Below are 18,740 nucleotides of genomic sequence, written 5' to 3'. Positions count from 1 at the left end.
CAATAATGGTTTTGATGTAAGTGACACTTACATAGGATTCTCTAAGGCTGAAAGAGAATCTGCACTATTTTCCCAGGCAGAAACGGGATCCTTTTACTTCTACTACACAGTCCACAGCCACACTGTCATCTTTCTCTGAGACAAGAGTATAGACCTGTCCAGAGACATGAGTACCTTGGCATACCTTGTGGCCTTGATGGACCAGTGGATTCTAGGTGAACTAGGACACTTACAGCCCAATCCAGAGGCCATTTGGCTGGGGACAGCTCTGCCAGGGCGCCACCTCCAGAGGACTTTCAGTTAGCACAGCCAAAAAGAAGAAAAAAACCCGGCCACCTGAAAGCCCTCCATAGGCCTGGACCTTGGCATTAAAGGCCGGTGGAAGCTGACTACAGTTGGCTCCGCCCCTGAAAATGCCTTTTGCCCGCTGCTCCAACAGAGCAGATTGCAACTTGGGAATGCTTACACAGCACCCAGCTCAACATTCAGGCATCATGGAGGTTTGTAGTGTCCACCTGCTGGTGTTTTTGTCATTCTACTGGGGCAAGTGCCTTGGAGGGGGCAAATCTCTGGTGCGGGCCCACACTGGATCCAGGAGGCGATTCGAGGCCTCCCTCAGGATTGGGCTGTTCTTTGTTTTACCTGTTTGTCGTTTGCATTGTAAGCCTCTTTGGAGCCTCACTGGGGGAAAAGGGATTCAGAAATATTGTAAATCAATCAATCTGGAGGGGCAGTATAATGATGGGGGCAACCAACCTCTTGTACGAGGATTTGTGATTTTGTTCTAGCACAAATCTACTAAATATATACCCAAAGTCTCTGTCACTCAAGTCTCAATAACACCCCATCTAAATGGATCCTGGAATATTTTCTATTTAGATGTGATAATGAAATGCCAAAACTGAAAACCATAAAAGTTGGCATTAATACATTGTCATGAAATCTTGTGTGTTTTTATCTTTAAGGATTGTAAAATAACCTTCAGAAAATGCATTGCATTTTAATATTTTCATCTAGAAACCTGTTACTTCTCAGAAGGTTATGAGTGATAGTCCTAAGTCTGGTGTTTTCTCCCATAAAAATACTTTGAATATAAAACTGCCATACATTTTTGTTGCATTCTGCCTTGTCACATAAAGATGTTGATGTTACTGTTTTAAGCCTTTTTGAACTGGATCATAATTTGATCTGAAGAAAAACCCTAACAATAAGAAATACAGATTTTTATAGATGTTCATGATATATATATATATTTTCTGTTTTGTGTACTTGTTGGGCAGGCCAGGTCTTTGTGAAATGAAGGCTTGGGGCCCATGAGAAGTTGTGTGTGTATGATGGGATGTGAAACTATTTAAAACTCCCCTCCTAATCCTATCTGCCAGAATTCCACAAACTCACAGGATTAATTTTCCCCATTGTCCTCCATTTCCCCCTCCTTCCCTTTGCCTATTGGTAGTAGAAAGCGCTGTCAAATTATAGTGACTCCATAGGATTTTCAAGACCAGAAGCATTCACAGGTGATTCGTCATTGCCTGCCTCCATGTGAGCTGAGAGATTTCTGAGTACAGCTGTTCACCATTTTTTCCAGTATTTTTTCAGATTTGGGTTTAAAAGACCCAGAAAATACAAAAAAAAAACCCAAAACCGCAACACCAGTATGGGGGGGTTCTTGGTGTTTTTTCAGATTTTTTCAATTTTTTCAGATCTGTTAACCTGATCTTGGAGGTGGCAGGCATTGCAGAGTTGAGTGCTGAGCTCAGCTGGGCTTAGTGTTCAGTTCTATTCCACAGCCACTTCCAAAGTCCACAAGTAGAGCCGAACACTGAGCATTTTTCGGGATCCACTTTTTTGCTCCCTTATATTGCTGTTGGGGGGCAGGGCTGGGGGTTAGGGTTAGCCTAGCAATACCAGTAAGGTTTTTTTCAGGTTTTCTAGTTTGGCTTTACCAGATTCATACCCCTAGTTTGGCATAGCCAAATATTTATCATTGGGGGGGGGGGGCATGTTTTGGCTCCCTAATCTTGCCGCCATTTGGCAAGGGGGGCTCAGTTCAGCTTTGCTGAATGTACACCCCTAATTCTGGGAGAACTGTGTGGTAGTTTCCTCCTCTGGGTAGCATCTCCTCCCTGATCTATAAATATAAAATATAAATGGCCTTGATGGACCAGTGGATTTTGAGATTGATATAGAGTCCTATTGCTTCAGTATTTGGTATAGTGATATCGATTATAGTTTCCACATTCAGAAATAATAAAATCATGATCCCCCCCCCCCCACGCTTACCTTTAGGTAAACTAATGAACACTGCAAATTAAACTAACATGGTTTTGAAAAGTAGTATCTACAGCCTTCTGAAGTATTTTAAAGTATATTTTGAAAATAGTGTCTGTTAACAGTAGTAAATGTAATATTTATATGTGAAATGTTGTTCACTGTCAGAAAGTTAACAGACGTCCTTCATGACACACTCTTATTCCATTGCCACCTCAACTTTCAAGCTGCCATTTCTTCTGTAATTAAGCTAAATGTATTTTAGCATACACACCTGATTTGTTTAATGCACTTTTCATTAGTTGGCTGGTATATTATTACATTTTAGTAAAATTTTATTTTCCCCATCTGCATGTTTTTTATGGGAAAGCTGAAGAACAGGGCATCTATTAAAATATAAAATACATGTGTTTATTTCAGGAATAGGCATCTACAAATTCCCAGGCAAGCTTAATCTATATCTTTGAACTTCAAATAATGAATCATTAGAATTAACAAGTGGTTATGACCTGAACTAATGTTGGTCATACCATTGCTTCTATTCTTTTTACTGCTTATTCAGATCTTGTAGAAAAATCGGAGAAGAGCTTCAAAGAGATTTTAGAAATAGATGGATATGATCAAGAAAAATTATGAGGTTCATTCTTTAGATAGTTCTTAAATTGAAAGTTACTTTATAGTCAGTCTAAAATGTCCCAGCCCTCCCTCCCTTTGTTCTTGTGCTGCTCTGAACTAAGACAGCAACGTTTCTGGAATTAATTTGAGAAGACATAATTAAGAACAACATTTATGATATAACAACAGTAAATATGTGCAACAAAAGGCATTCTTGATTCACTTAACAAACCCCAGCTGGAAAGTAAGTGTTAATGGCTTTAGATTAGATACATAGAACAACTGTTTGATTGTTCTAATGCCCTACACATTTTTTTAAATGGCAGTGGTACACTTCCCTACCGTCTACTTCAAATGAGGGCAGGTTGGAGAAAGGTGACATACTTTTGGGACAGATTCTAGTTAATAAAAGGCCTGAGGGGAAAGCTGCCCTATTAATTAAATTTTATTTTATTGCTTGGGATTGGCTGAAAAAGTATACTGCTGTGGACATATTTACTCTCTTGTAACACTCCATGTCTCTTAAGTAGGTTTCCCTCAGATTGCCAGTGGCTTGGAGAAATGGCAGAGGTTTTTTGAAGAAGCATAGAAGGAATAGGAGTGGGTCAGAGCTGACCCATATACTGAGATCATGTGTGAGTCAAATGGTTCCCCCATAAAGTAGCAAGTGCATTTCTGTGATCTTCATTAAAAATTATTATATAATAATTCATAATAATTTATTTATTTCTGACCCAATCTACGTCTCTTTCCTGGGAAGCTGTAATCTTGTATCATACCCTATGATGTACACTGCCCCACACTGGTGGTCTCTTTTCAGGACCTCCAATTAGTGCCTATCTTTCTGAAAGGCAGTTCCTGTTACTACAACAAGACCAGTTGCTGGGGATTTTCTGTTCTTTCAATCAAGGAGTCGTTTCTTCCCACTTTTGTCTGTAACTCATCTCTATAACTAGAGTAGTGGAGGCAACAAACTAGAATGATAAGGAGAATAATACTTTATCGATGGTTGAGAGAAGGGGTAGGTGAGCACTCTCCAGGGAATATGACAGTTCAGCAAAGAGTACATTCCTTTGTGTGGCAGAAACCTCTTGGTTCCTTCCTCAGTTCTACATGTTCTTCATAAATGTGATCTGTAGCTGAAACAAGGTTTTGTTCCAGTGGCTATGTTTGAAAGAAAATTAGATTAAGAGCCTCTGCTAATTAGAGGGGGGTTTAATTCATGTAATTAAGCTGTTGTACAGATGTCATATTTACTTTAGAAGATATATTATTGTAATATGTACTTTAGAGGATATGTTATTGTCTTCTTATTCAGAAATTGTTACCCAGGCATGAGGAAATGAGACACCACAAGGGAGGAGAACTTGATTTATGTGTTTTGGAACAAGGGTTTAAAAATTGGGTGTTTACAATGACTAAATATCTCAGCGTTTTTAAGGTTCTTTCTGCACTTTAAATTGTAGCTCTAATGGTGGGAATTACCATTTAAAAAATTAAATCTTTTAAAACTATAATTAAATAACATCCTGCTAATGAAAGTACATATGGAAGTATGGCAACTAGTCTTTGCAATTGTCTATGAAATGTTTGAATATAACATTGGTGATATGACAAAGTTATTAAAAAGGGCTTCACACATTTCACAGCATGATCATTCCAGTTCCAAAACCATCACCTTTGGTACTTGGGGGTTTGAGAACCAACATAGTGTAATGGTTAGAATGCCAGACTGAGATCTGAAAGACCCAGGTTAGATTCCCCACTGTGGCGCCTCCCTTGACCACCCGTCCCCCTGGGGCGAGTGTGCCGTCCCACCTCCCTTTACCTGGGGGTTGTCCTCCCCAGCCGATGTCTTAAATAGTCTCGCCCACAGGGTGCCTCAGCTGTGGGCGTACCCTGTCACCCTTCCTGTACCTTTCCCCTCGCTCTGTTACTTCACTGAGCGAGGGTTGGTCCATCTACTAGGCTTCCCACCACTCTCCCTTCCCTGTTGTAACCTCACAGGGTTGGGGCCCAACACAAGTCCCCCAGCTTGTTCTCCAGCACAGCTGGCCTACAGGACTCTCCGTCTCCCTGCCCTCCTGGGCTACACAGTCTTCTTTCCCTGCCTCCACACAGCTCTCCATTCCACCCTCTTCCCTCAGCCAACGCTTCCTTTCCCACCCCCTTATATCCCTTTTCCCCTCTCAACTCTCTGCCCCGTCCCAGCTGTCATCCCTTCTGATCTCCACTATCACTCTCAGCTGAGGCTGGGCGAACCCGGTTGTGCTCAGAGCCCCACCCCTTCACTGATCGGCTGATTGACAGGTTGAAGGATCGATGGGTCGGTAGATCGACATGCCAACCAATTCTTGAGTCAGTGAGGGGCATCCTGTGTCAGGGTGGTGGCATCCCGGTGGGGTAGTGAGGCGGTGGATTGACAAGGCCGCGCGCCGTCTCCTCTTCGGGAGTGGGCGCGGCCACGGCCTCGCGCGGCCCCGTCACAAGTCCGGGCGCCGCATTGGGACTCGCGCCCAGACACCCACTCTCTTGTGGAAGGTCACTGGATATGAATTCCTTCATTGTCAGATTAGATCAGTGGTTCTCAACCTGTGGGTCGGGACTCCCTTTGGGGGTCGAACGACCCTTTCACAGGGGTCACCTAAGACTCTCTGCATCAGTGTTCTCCATCTGTAAAATGGATAAATGTTAGGGTTGGGGGTCACCACAACATGAGGAACTGTATTAAAGGGTTGCGGCATTAGGAAGGTTGAGAACCACTGGATTAGATGATCTCAGAGGTCCATTCCAATTCTGTGATTGTATGGCATAGGTCAAGCCACTAACTGTAAACCTAACAAACCTCACAAGATTGTGGTTGTGAGAAAGTGGAAGAGAGGAGAGTGATGGAAGCTGCTATGTATCCCATTGGTGAGCAAATCAGTATATAAATATTTAAATAAAACAATCCTATCAGATTTAGTTAACATTTTATGATCATGATAGAGATTGAAATGTATCTGTAATAGCAGTTTTTTTGAAAAATTATCATCTCCAAAATTAATTTAAGGTCACGTTTCCATAAAATGTATAATCGTTGTTTGGGAAAAGGATGACATGTTCTCCACTGACAATAGGCTTACAGCAGTCAGTGCCTTTAGAACTCATGAATCAATTCCAAGCCCTTGCCATGGCAGCAGAGATGGAAACACTGCCAGTGAAAGAATCACAAACACAAGGAAGACAGATCGAGAAGGATGGGAGATGGGAGATACAAAGAAATGCCACCAAAGGGAAAAGGAGGTGACTCCCTGCTGAGGGCTATTGAGTGTCATGTGACCATGCCTGACCCCCCTCACCCAAGAGGTGTGTTGCTTGCCAGAGGTGAAAATTAAAGATATTGCAGGCTGAATCCCCAAAACGAAGCAAACCTACAGATCATTATCCATTTGAGATTGTCCGTATGGGAACCGGTGACATAGCCATGAACCCAAACAGAAGCCTTAAGGATGAATAGGAAGCTCTCCAAAGGAAGCTGAAAGGAATGAGGGCACCAGTTGGAGGTTGTGAACAAAATGCAATTCAACAAGGTTAAGTGCCAAGTTCTCCTTCTTGGTAACAAAAATGATGAACTTTCATACTGAAGAGGGGATACAATTCTAGGAAGATTTATGAAGTTACTATTGATCTGCTAAATGAGCCTTTATATTCTCTAGTTAATTTCACTGACAATTCTGAAAATGCACACAGTTAAAGCGATAAACTAGGCTGAAAATGAAGAAATAGTACATGAGAGACTCTGTCTATTGCCGTGGTGGTGAACCTTTGGCACTCCAGATGTTATGGACTACAATTCCCATTGGCCATGCTGGCAGGGGCTGATGGGAATTGTAGTCCATAACATCTGGAGTGCCAAAGGTTCGCCACCACTGGTCTATTGGATGTTCCTAACACATACCAGGCATGTGTCTGCCCTTTCCTTTTCTGCCTCTTTTGCATTCCTGAGGATCTTGTATTGAATTACTCATGAATTACTCATGAATAATCATGAATAACTCATGATTAAGTTATTCCTTAAAGCATAGGGTGACTTGGACCTCAGCTGTCTATGGTTAATGCTGACCACCTGCTAAGCATTCAGGTGACATTATAGAGTTAACAAGATTATCTTGCAGTGGACAGAGCAATCTTCAGAGTACTTTAGGCAAAGCAGTTTCCCCTTTTTTTTTCTAAAACTTGGCTCCAACAGTTTGGCTTTCTTTTTTCAATTTCCCACCCTTCTGGGAACTTCAATTTTTAGGAGGACCTGATACACTTTTTGCAAGTAAGGTGTTAATGTGGAAAGATTCTAATACAGACAACCCTGTGAAGTTCTGGATATTTTATCTGTATCTGGAGTCTAGAGATTCTAATCTAGTAGCTCATCCAAAATACGTTTCCTTACTACTAATTCCTGAAGTTGTCAATTAATCACCTTCTTTGTATTGAGATTGTGATCAAAATGTTATCTGTAAGCAGACATGCTAAAACCATTCCATGTATAATAGTGTGTTTGGTTCTTTACCTTCAGCCATTCTTTCTGTTGAAGACCGAGTCAGTATCAGGCCCCCGTGCACCATGGCAGAAGTCTGCAGAAGAGGAGGCTGTAGCTGGGCCATCAGAGGTCCAGCCAACTCAGGCAGACTTAGAGCCTGAGCCTTCAGTAGTGGGCACAGGATCAAGGTCAGGGGCTCAGGCAACACCTGAGGAAGCAACCCCTGGGATGGAAACTGCTACCCCAAAGCCACTGCCAGATTCCAGCTCTGTCCTTCCACAGTACCCGGTTGTTCAGTCAGCTCCTACACCCCCAGGGTCACCTGAACCCCAGGAACAACAACAATGGCAGCTGCAGAACCACCTACAGGAGCGGAGGCGCAGCAGCAGGTTGGCAGCCTTAGAGCAAGCAAGGAATAACTGGGAGTCCTTGCAGGAGCCAGTCTAAGGGAGCACAGCTGGGGGAGGTTGGCAAATAGTGGGAAGGCCATTCTGTATCTAAGGCTGTTGAAAGAAGGCTGCAGTGTGGCAGCAACATTGTTTTGGGATGAATGAGCGTTTGCTTATGTTGATCCCTGCTTTGGACTACACTCCAGTACAGTGAGTACCGGACTGCTGTCTTGACTTTTGCTTGCCGGGAGCCTGTGCCACGACAGTCAGTTGCAGAAGCATTCTATGGGGCTTTCCGCATTGACAGAGTTGTACTGGTTTCTATCTAGGTTCACCTCGGTGTATCCGCACTGCAACTGAGCTCAACATTGTTTTGTCTCAGTTCCCCCCCCCCCTCAGAACTGCGACATCCCTGTCGCAGTTATGAACTGCACCTTTCTGCTGGAACAAGGTCAATACCGCTTCGAAGCTTTGAAGTGCGGACACATCGAAATGACACCTCATCCGTTCAACCAATCAGGAGCCGCTTTTGTGGCATGCACAGAATGGGAGAGTCGTGGCTGTAAACTGTAAAAACTGTAAAAAAAAAAAGAATGCTCCCGTTTCCCATGGTAACACAAGCTCCAATCACGATCGAGGAGCGAAACAGGCACCAAGATGATCCCGCCCACTTAGCTCAATTCCAGGGGGCCAAGTAAGTTGCTGTGCGGACAGCCTGGAATCGCCCCCCACTGAAGGGAACCGAGTCGACCTTAGCTCCCTTCTGTAGTGCGGAAAGCCCCAAAGTTGCCTTTCATTCTGTTCTATGGGGAGTTAGTATATATGGTGAAGTAAGTGGCGCGTTTCCATGATTGGCATTTAGGACAGTGTACTGCTAAAACTTTTCTTTCTCCAAAGACTTGCAGTGTATAAAATGGATACGGGTTAAGTGGTTCTTCTTCTGATTTTATTTTTAACAGTAAATAATATCTAAACAATTCAGCATGAAAACTGTACGTATTTGTACGTATTTGACTATGCTGTTTTGGCATCTGACAGAAATTGGCATGGAAATGATGCAAATTAATGCCTTATTAGCAAAACTCTTCTTAGGATTGCACTGTTCAGTGCTTAACATTCTAGCAAGATTGCATCCTGCATTTGTTACTATTTCCTAACATTGTGTTGATTTTCAGAAACCGTAATGAATTGGAGAAGTAAAATTTTGATATATCTGAGACTCTGTAAATTCTGTGCTTACTCTGCTGGACACCTAGTGCTCTGCAAATATTCCTTTTTGCTACAGTGGAGTTATCAACACATCTCTTGAAGTTAATGGAGACCCCTAGGAAGAGGGAGCCTCCTTTGCTTCCCTTGGTTGCACAGTTTTTTAGTTTATGGTTTTTGCTATTCTGTATTCATTTCATATTAAAATGCAGCGGGTATAATCTGTACCTTTACAGGTACAGTGGAATTCCCATGGTTCTTAGCAGAAACCTGTGTCCCTCTTCTGCACATGCGCAGATCGTTTGTGCCTTCAACAGATACATCATCCCTTTTCATCTCCTAAATTCTGTCATAACTTGAAAGACCAGATGGGGAGGGATATTGGAGATGCATACGGACTTCTGGTTCTCCAGACTGCCCTAACACACTGCAAGTGTTCATCTGAGGGGAAGGAAAGGAAAAAGAGGATTCTGTGGGAGCCTGCGGAGTTTCTTCTGTGTGCGAGTATTGATCGTGCCTTGTGTGATTATAAAATGAAAAGTATGCTTTTGAGAAGTCCTAAGGCTTTTTTTTTGTTTCCTTCTCTATAGCTCTACCGAAAAATCATTTCCCTGGAGATCAGCAGGTACAGTTATTTGTGTGCATGGTGTACATCTAAAATGCGCAACGGATTTCTTAAATGTTGCTGACAAGTTAATAGCTGCTAATTCAAACTGGTATGTTTTGTTGAATGCAAGATGCTGTTAATTTTATTCATGCTGAAATATTTTACTCAGTAGAATACTTCGAATGATTGTGATTTTTTTTGTTGCAAAAGTAGTGTTTTAATGAATCTGTAAGGTTTGCTTTTAGTGTGTAGGCTGTTTAAGTAGTCACAACTTCTTCAGTGGCCCCATTCAGCAATCTGTAAGGGGTGTGTCACGTGACGATTGTGTAGTTCTTATCACTTCTTTGCAGGAAAACAGTTGAACTATGAGTGCTTGGTCTATTTCAGTATAAGTACACAGCCCTCTCTGCAGTATGGATTTACAATATACATGGGGTCATTAATGATGTTACCACTGTACCGTGTTTCCCCGAAAATAAGACAGGGTCTAATATTAATTTTTGCACTAAAAGATGCATTAGGGCTTATTTTGGGGTTAGGGCTTATTTTAGGGGAAATATGGTACCTTCACAGTTCATTAAGGCAGGCTTTCGGCAACCCTGTTGCTTCCCCGTCACGTGTGATGCAAGCTGCATTCTCATTGGCAGGAAGCACTCTACTGGATCACACCATCCTGATCTATAACTACCGGTAGGGTTTATTTTAGGAGTAGGGCTTATATTTTAAACATCCTCCAAAAATCCTGAAAAATCATGATTGGGCTTATTTTCGAGATAGGTCTTACTTTTGGGGAAACACGGTATCAGTTAAAGTGAGCAGGGCCCTTCTTATATGATACACATGGGTACAAATTATAACGATGTAAAGCTGTTTCTTGAAGTACATTGTAATGCAAACGTTTTTAAACTGTGTTCGCTAAGGATCAGAATTGAAGGATAATTTGCATGAAAGAAGGTAGGTGTGCCAGTACCATCTTTGTCTCCCTAGTATACATAATTCAGCGAACAAGACCTGAGTAAAGTTCATGACAGAACATTTTGGGTAGCTAATAGGGTTGCTATAAGTCAGAAGTGACTTGATGGCACATAGCACACAGTGCGCCTAATGGCATTCCATGCAGTCCGAAGCAAAGATATACTCTTAGGTTTGTGGAAGTCAGGGTGCTTAGAAGGGTCTAACCTCATTAGGGATTGCACTAATTTTCATAGTTTGATCGCTGAATGACACCCCTCAATAAGTGTGTGCCATACACATAGATCCAAAACGTTTGGAAATTTTAGCACTGAAGAAAATGTTCTTTCAAGTTTTTCAAGGAAAACAACATGCATTTGACTGGAAACTGAGATATATGCAATGCTTACTTTTTAATCAAGCCTAAACTTGTTTAAAATTCAGAAACTCCATCTGGTGCAGAATGCATCACCTCTGCTATTACGCTCATGTGATAAGTCAACAATTCAACAGCACAGTTTACATACAAATGTAAAAAAAATTTGTTATCAAGTGACAACTGAGGTATGGCTACTCTGTAGGGTTTTCAAGTCAAGAGATGTTTGGAGGTAGTTTACCATTGCCATTTCCACATAATGACCCTGGTCTTCCTTGGAGATCTCCCATTCAAATACTAGCCAGGGTAAGGGCTAAAAATGTGTTACTAGCCCAAGGTCACTTCCATAGCACAAGTGGAGATTTGAATCAGGGTTTCTCAGGTCCTAGTGCAGTGCCTTTACCACATAACACTGGCTCTACAATTATACTATTTGACCTATTTGTGAAACATAAAGTATAAATGCCTTAGTTTTTAGCAACATTATGCATAATATACAGTATGCGAGACAATAGAAAATTACTGCACCTTATGCTACCTTAGCACATGTATCTTAAATTTTGCCATCTAACAAGCAGGGGAAAAACTAAACATTTAAATTAGAAAAATTCTGTAGTAAAGAGAAAGTATATTATTTGGTCAGAAACAATATTTTACATTCACAAAAAGCCTACTAGCCTTTTTGACTATTAAGTTAAACTTTGTAAGATTGAACTTTAAAATGATGTATTATCATCAAACACATCATCCATATATCTATCTCAACCTGGCCCCATGTGTGGATACTTACACCCCGACATTGGTCCCATGAACATACAAGATAGATCTTTCTACAAACCTGAAAAATACCCCAGGTTTGCAGAAAAATCAGAAGTCTTTAAAAATCGTACAATAGGGGTGTAGAAACAATGTATTTAGTGATGGGAGGATCAAAATAGAATGAGGAGGGGAACTCCGGTTAAAAGTGAGGTTCCCCACTGTACAGCTGAGTTTAGTCTGGCAGACAGTCATCCAGATTTTTCCCAGGGAAAGGAAGGAGGATGGAAGGAGGAAAAGGTGAAGACGGGGGGGCGGCGGCGGCAAATAAAGGTGGTTGGGCTAGTGGGTGAGAAGGCCAGAAGGAACTAGAAAAGAAAGAAAGACTACAGGTTTTCAAGGAAAATGAGATACCCATCCAAGTCCTTGTACATATCCTACTTACTATAACTTACCTGTCATATTGGCTTGGAACCTCTCAGTGTTTTATGATTGAGCCCATCTCTTGGCAGCCATTTTGTGGTGTTGTCCCCTGTGCTTTTTCCAAATTCCAAGAGAGCCAATACTGCTCAACAAGATTCTGCCCATTGTAGAATGCTACATGAGGCCTACAGAATCTGTATACAGACTTTTCATTGTTCATAAGGTGGGCAAAATGAAAATGAATTACTATAATTATAGTAGTATTATAATTTGTAAGCTCTTTAAACAACATATAGTGAACATGACATGTCCCCAGTTTCTTAAAAGTTTTGTTAACAAAAGAAGATGCTGAGTTTTTAAAGCAGTAACTGTAAATCATCATTTTACTTTCTACATTCAAATTGGAATCCCCTGAGAACAGAAGTAAAAAATGTGGTCGTCTAAGAATTTATACGTATATTTTGTTACATGCACCTTACTCCTTTTTAAAACTAAAAAGTTCAGGGATGTATGAGGGCTAGCAAACAACTTAATCCTGACAAAATGGAAGTTCTGCTGGTATGGGGAAGACTTGACCCAGGAATTTGGGATATCTTCTGCTTAGAATGGGGATATACTCCCCCTAAAGGAGACGGTTTGCAGTTTGGGAGGTGGTGCTAGACCCAAGCCTCCTGCTGTGGGTCGCGACCCCTTGGGGGGTTGAACGACCCTTTCACAGGGGTCGCCTAAGACTCTCTGCATCAGTGTTCTCCATCTGTAAAATGGATAAATGTTAGGGTTGCGGGTCACCACAACATGAGGAACTGTATTAGGAAGGTTGAGAACCACTGTGCTAGATCAACAGGTGGCTGGACAGCCTTTCACCAGCTTTGGCTGCTGAGCCTTTTCTAGAATGATCTTAGATTCATATTTATTACACCTATCCCCCAACAGAAATCCATATGTACGTAGGGAGGGAGGGAGGGATGTTGTTGCAGCTACTCTGTTCATGTATATTTTACTTCTGATCTGTGACCATAATAATTGATGAAGCTTTTTTCTGTTTTTCATTCTTCTATAATAAATTCTGTTTCTTTTACAATGCTGCTCCTGTTCTGTCAATGTGTGTCCAGTTCTCTGACATTAGACATCACTGGCTGTCTTTAGCATACAACATTCTACATTGTAGCTTGTTCTCAAACAATAAAGTTGCAAACATTTCTCGTTTTTTTTCTTTCAAACATTAATTTATCTTGTCGGGTTCCCACCCACAAAAACAGATATATGCCTTTTGTTTCTTCCTCCTCCTCTTCCTCCTGGTTTGTTTGAGTTGACCACATTTTTTAAAAAAATATATGCAGCTAGAAAATATATTTCTGAATGAAATGTAGTGCTGATGAATGAACTCAAGTTGTGGGTTCATTTACTGTTACATAAGTTATTATGAGTAGATCCTAAAAGGGGGATAATTTTTGGTATTCTTCACATTTAATTTTGTATGTCAGAGGTCCCCAACTTTTTTGAGCATGCAGGCACCTTTGAATTATTTTTTTCTTGAACTTCAACAAGAAGTGGTAAAGGTCATCCCATGACTGTTATTCCACTCACATTAGATATGGTGTGACGTAAATTCCTCACTCCCCAAACCCTCCATGACAGATTCTGTAGGACTGGGTTTACATTTTATTTGTAGAGGTATTGCTCAAAATTGGATTAGAATAACTCAAGAGTCAACCAAGTGAAAACCTTAGATATTCTAATTAGTGGAAAGATTATCAACAATAGGTCATTTCCTTTATTGGTGTTTAGATACTGATTGTGCTTCAAGACATAAACATTTGAAAAAATATGTTGTGGCTATATGTGGGGAGCTGAATCCAACAACATCAGCCATTTGTTTAGAACAGGGGTCTGCAACCTGCAGCTCTCCAGATGTTCATGGACTACAAATCCCATCAACCCCTGCCAGCATTGCCAATTGGATTTGTAGTCCATGAACATCTGGAGACCCGCAGGTTGCAGACCCCTGGTTTAGAAGGTTTTATACCCCACTTTCCCCCGCAGTGGGGACCAAGTGGAGCTTCCCACATTGTTTTCACTTATTTCATTTTATCCTCATAGTCACCATCCTGTGAGGTAAGTCAGATTGAAGGACTGGTTCAAAAATAAAAAATCCAATGACACTTTAACGTTTATTTCAGTATGAGCTTTCATGAGTCAGAGCTGATTTCTTCAGACATTTGGAAGAAGTAAACTCTGAGTCACAAAAGCTCATACTGAAATAACTGTTTCTTTTGCCTTGAACCTTGTCGCTCTAGCACTGTAGCATCAGTGCCCTAGTTTCTGAGGCCGTTTCTGCACAGACATTCTGCAGGGGTGCGTCGGCATAAATGAGACCGACGCACCCCCCTGGGACTGTTCGCACGGACAGTCCCAGTAGGGGTGGGGAAGACGGCGCAGGCTGCGCCGTCCCCCGAATGCCTTACCAACCCCTCCGGCCTTCCAGCGCGTTGCACAGGCCAGGGGACATGCCCCCCTGCACTGTGCAACAGCTCTGGAGTCGCAAGGCAGGGGGGGCATGTCCCCTGGACTGTGCGACGCACCGGAAGGCCGGAGGGGATGGTAAGGTGTTCGGGAAAGGGGGGGAAATGTCGCCTTCCAGCCGCTGCCGTTTGTACGGCAGCGTTTGGAAGACGCTGCTTCTGAAAAACCTCACTCACGAAGCGAGGTTTGGAAGCAGTGTCTTCGCGCCGCTCGGGGGTTGCTGCTGCAATGTGGCGGCGGCCTTGCGAACCCCTCCCCAGGGACGCTGTTTTTAGCATCCCTGGGGCGCTCTTTACTGCCCGTGCAGAAAGGGCCTGAGGTTTGAGGCTAGTGGAGCAGGACGCAGGTCATCCAACTTTGAGTATGTATAAGGATATAGGAGTATGATGCGTTTTTCTCCTTCCCCATGCTGCATATAAGGATTTAAAGAAGAGGAAACATGGAGTTGGAGGATGCATTCTTCATGGATTCAATAAGCTGTTAGAGATTCAGTCACTTAAAGAAATTAGAGAGTCCTTGGAACAGGTGATTGATTAAGAATGGAAGAAGCATTTTTCCTTCTATGTTAATTATTCTCTTCAATTCAAGGAAATCATAGCCTTTGTAATCTTATATTACCCTTGACTGGTACAAAGATGGATGCCTTCTAGATTCTTCCTCCAAGATGCTATGTAGGGTTCAGCAGGCCAGTCCCCCTTTTCTACCCTCCCCAACTTTAACTGGCAGATTTACTTCAACATATTAATTGTTCTTTGGGCCACTGGCAAGGAGAGCTCATGTTAAACTGTTTGCTGTCTCCCAAGGAAGGAGAAATGCTAACCTTGCCAGTGGGTGGTTTCATTTTGCTGCCGTATTTTGTGACCATCAAATCTGCTGTTACATTAATTAATTCTACCTTTAAAAAAAACTGTACAGAAAAGGCCGTTTGCCCCAGAACCTTCTTGTAGTCCCTTTAAATCACCTGTTAGTTAGGCAAAAGGATTGCCTGGGGTTTAACAAGACAAATTAATTCATCGAGGAAGCTGTTCCCACATAAATTTTATGCCTTCAAGTGCTTTTTATACTGTGCCTAGATTATTCAAACTATAGGAGCCTTTAAGCAAGCATATTTGCTAGTGATACAGTCATCAACATCTGCTTCAGATTTTCCTGCTTAAGAAATATGTAATGTTCAGCTTTGGAAGCTGAGAATAAAACAGCACCTGCTTGGCTCAAAGAAATCCTTTTTTAAAAATAGTGTTTAATGTTCACATACAGAAGTATTGCTCTCACACAATCACTTACAATTACTTCTTCCTGTAGCTTATTTCAAGTATTAGAATCTTTCCTTGTCTTAGTAAAACGTTGTTGGATGAAATGAAGCTTGAATGGGCAAGGTCTCACAATGAATCTCGTCCTCTTTTTCGTTCTGTTTACCTGGCGAAAAGCTATTCTGAGTATCCGCGGAGCCTACTGTTGTCATGTGAGATTAGGAAGACACTTCATATCAGACATGCATCACTTTTTTGTTTGACTGAACCCCACAGTGAAATAGCTTGAGTGTAAGGGAGAAATCCTCCTTTTTTCCACTTTTCCACTTCCAGTATTGTGAGCCTGTTCACAATCTTGGATACCCTCAGCTCTGTAGTTGTGTCTTTAAAGTATTAGAGTGACCAAAGCCAGAGCAGATATTTTTGGGTGATGGTTCCCACATTATGCAATGCCCTTCCTCAGGAGGTTCAGAAGACTCCTTTGTTGTCTACCTTCTGAAGAAATGTAAAGCCATTCTGTTTAGGTGGACATAGGGCAATTCATTTTATAAGGAGTGTATTAAGCTGAAGGAAATGTGCGTAACCTTTTTATTTTCCCATGTTTTTAATTTTAATATTCAGGTCTAGTTTTTGTGCATTGTTTTCTGCCACTTTGGTGGATGAGAAAAGTGGTACATAAGTAGTTTGGATTGAGGAAGGGATTTTTCATTCCATGCAATGCAACCCATACGGGAGCTATAAAGGATCTGTTCAAAAGGGGTGAGGAATCTTTACAAGCTTGGAAGTAGTACTGAGAATCAGGATAGATGGAAGCTAGAAACAAAGTTTGTGGGCAAACAAGCAGATGGGATGGAGAATAAGAATACTTAAGCAATAGTTTGCAAAACACTAGAAATCTTAGTAAATGAAACCAGATTTTCTGAGCACCCACACAATGAACAGTGTTTTCAAGGGAGAAAGCAGAAGGACAAAAACACTAAAGCCGTGGTGGCGAACCTATGGCACTCCAGATGTTCATGGACTACAATTCCCATCACCCCCTGCCAACATGGCCAATTGGCCATGCTGGCAGGGGCTGATGGGAATTGTGGTCCATGAACATCTGGAGTGCCATAGGTTCGCCACCACTGGAGTAAGGCTACAGCAGGTCTAGGCACAAAATCTAGACCGCAAGGCTGATAATGATCCATCTGGGCAAAAGGGCAGAGCAGTGGGAAACAAATGTTGTGTCCTGAAAGTTGGTAAAAATACTTGATGAATGTCAGCAGGATAGCTTCTGTAGCAGTGTGCAGCAGTGAAGCCAGGGGGAATATGATAATCAGTGGAGGAGATTCTGATCCCAGTTATGGGACCAGTGTCCTGACTGAAAACTAGATTTCTTTTGTTTTAGAGTTTAGAAAGAGTGTCGGGGTTGGTCTGATGAGTTTTGTGATTCCTGTGGAGACTTCCCAACCGGCGGGGGCGGGGGGTAACCAGGTGGGGCAGGGTATATTTCAGAACATGTTTGGATGTGACTAGGAAAGGGTATTTTTGGTAGGCAAACAGCCTTAATTAGTTTAGCAGGACAGTTCTACCTGTACTTGTGTGGAATAAAATTCTCTTTTTAGGGGGGCAGAATACGAATACTGTATGCTATTTTGTAGCTAATGGCCCATAGATTAATCACTGAAAAGTCTTGATTAACATTCCGGTAGCTCAGAACTGGGTAAGACTTGGCTTCTCTCTGGACAGCTGTTTTTATTAGTAAGTGTGATGGAATTAGGTGGGGTCCTGTTTACCCAGCTGGCTCTCCTGTGTTTGTTGTGGAGATGGGCTATATCTTGTTTGTGATCAGTGCAAAGTTGAGGAGAAGGAATGTTGGTGGTGTATCGAGACAGAATGGAGAGCTACAAGAAAGACAGAAAAGTCAAAAAAATGGATGTTTGGTAGCAACCAAATAGGAAAGAACACAGGGGGCTTGAACTTGAAGGGAAATCAGCATACGCCCACACTCCCGCATACAACTCTACACAAGGAATAAGAGGTCATACAAGATGACAGATGTTTCTGTCCATTCCGCTTTTTTGCTGCAGCTATACCTCACTCTTTTACTGAGTGTCCCTCACCCCTTCTTTTATTCTTTTCTCTCCTGCACTTTCTGCAATCAGGTTTATCTCCATAATATTCTACAAAAGAATGTGAAAAATTATGGCAAAATGCATAGTTTTGGACTACCTATTACAGAGGTGGTATTCAGGGGGTTCCGAAGGTTCTATAGAACCTATTGTTAAAATTTAAAATATCACTTTTTGAATACTTAAAATATTTTTATTAAGTATTAATATTTTGAATACTTAAAATATTTTTATTAAGTATTAATATTTTTAATACTTAAAATTAAAAAGTGATATTAAAAATATTTTAAATACTTTTGAACATTTGGGTGCTGTGTAGTTTCCGGGCTGTATGGCCGTGTTCTAGCAGCATTCTCTCCTGACGTTTCTCCTGCATCTGTGGCTGGCATCTTCAGAGGATCTGATAGTAGTAAAGGAAAGCAAGTGGAACACGGCCATACAGCCCGGAAACCACACAGCACCCAAGTGATTCCGGCCGTGAAAGCCTTCGACAATACTTTTTAGCAGTCATTATTTGAATCCCACCACCATCGGAACCTGATGTTAAAATGTTTGAATCCCACCACTGTGTAACCTATACAACTCCAAATGGCCAAAAATAATCATTCGGACAAGGGCACCCAAAAGGAATGAATCTACCTCTTTATAGTTTATATATGTAAACTAGGAACTTTCTGTTTATTCTTCATGAATATCTTCATTAAACCTAACGTAAACAATAAAGATTGAAAGAAATGTCGGCA

At 41.7% G+C, this 18,740-nt stretch overlaps 1 protein-coding gene across 12 annotated transcripts in view; it reads left to right on the top strand.

Moving 5' to 3' along the window:
- Positions 1–18,740, top strand: part of PKP4 (plakophilin 4) — a 145,258-nt gene that overhangs the window by 73,309 nt on the left and 53,209 nt on the right. For all 12 annotated transcript variants that reach the window (XM_048483537.1, XM_048483534.1, XM_048483532.1 and 9 more), the window contains exon 4: positions 9,588–9,622. In XM_048483537.1, coding sequence (XP_048339494.1) covers positions 9,588–9,622 — 35 coding nt within the window. The remainder of the gene's footprint in view (positions 1–9,587; positions 9,623–18,740) is intronic.

The sequence above is a fragment of the Sphaerodactylus townsendi genome, linkage group LG02 (genome assembly GCF_021028975.2).
Source record: "Sphaerodactylus townsendi isolate TG3544 linkage group LG02, MPM_Stown_v2.3, whole genome shotgun sequence".
NCBI lineage: Eukaryota > Metazoa > Chordata > Lepidosauria > Squamata > Sphaerodactylidae > Sphaerodactylus > Sphaerodactylus townsendi.
Note: the sequence above shows the minus strand (reverse complement) of the source record. Positions and strands in the feature narration are given on the sequence as shown.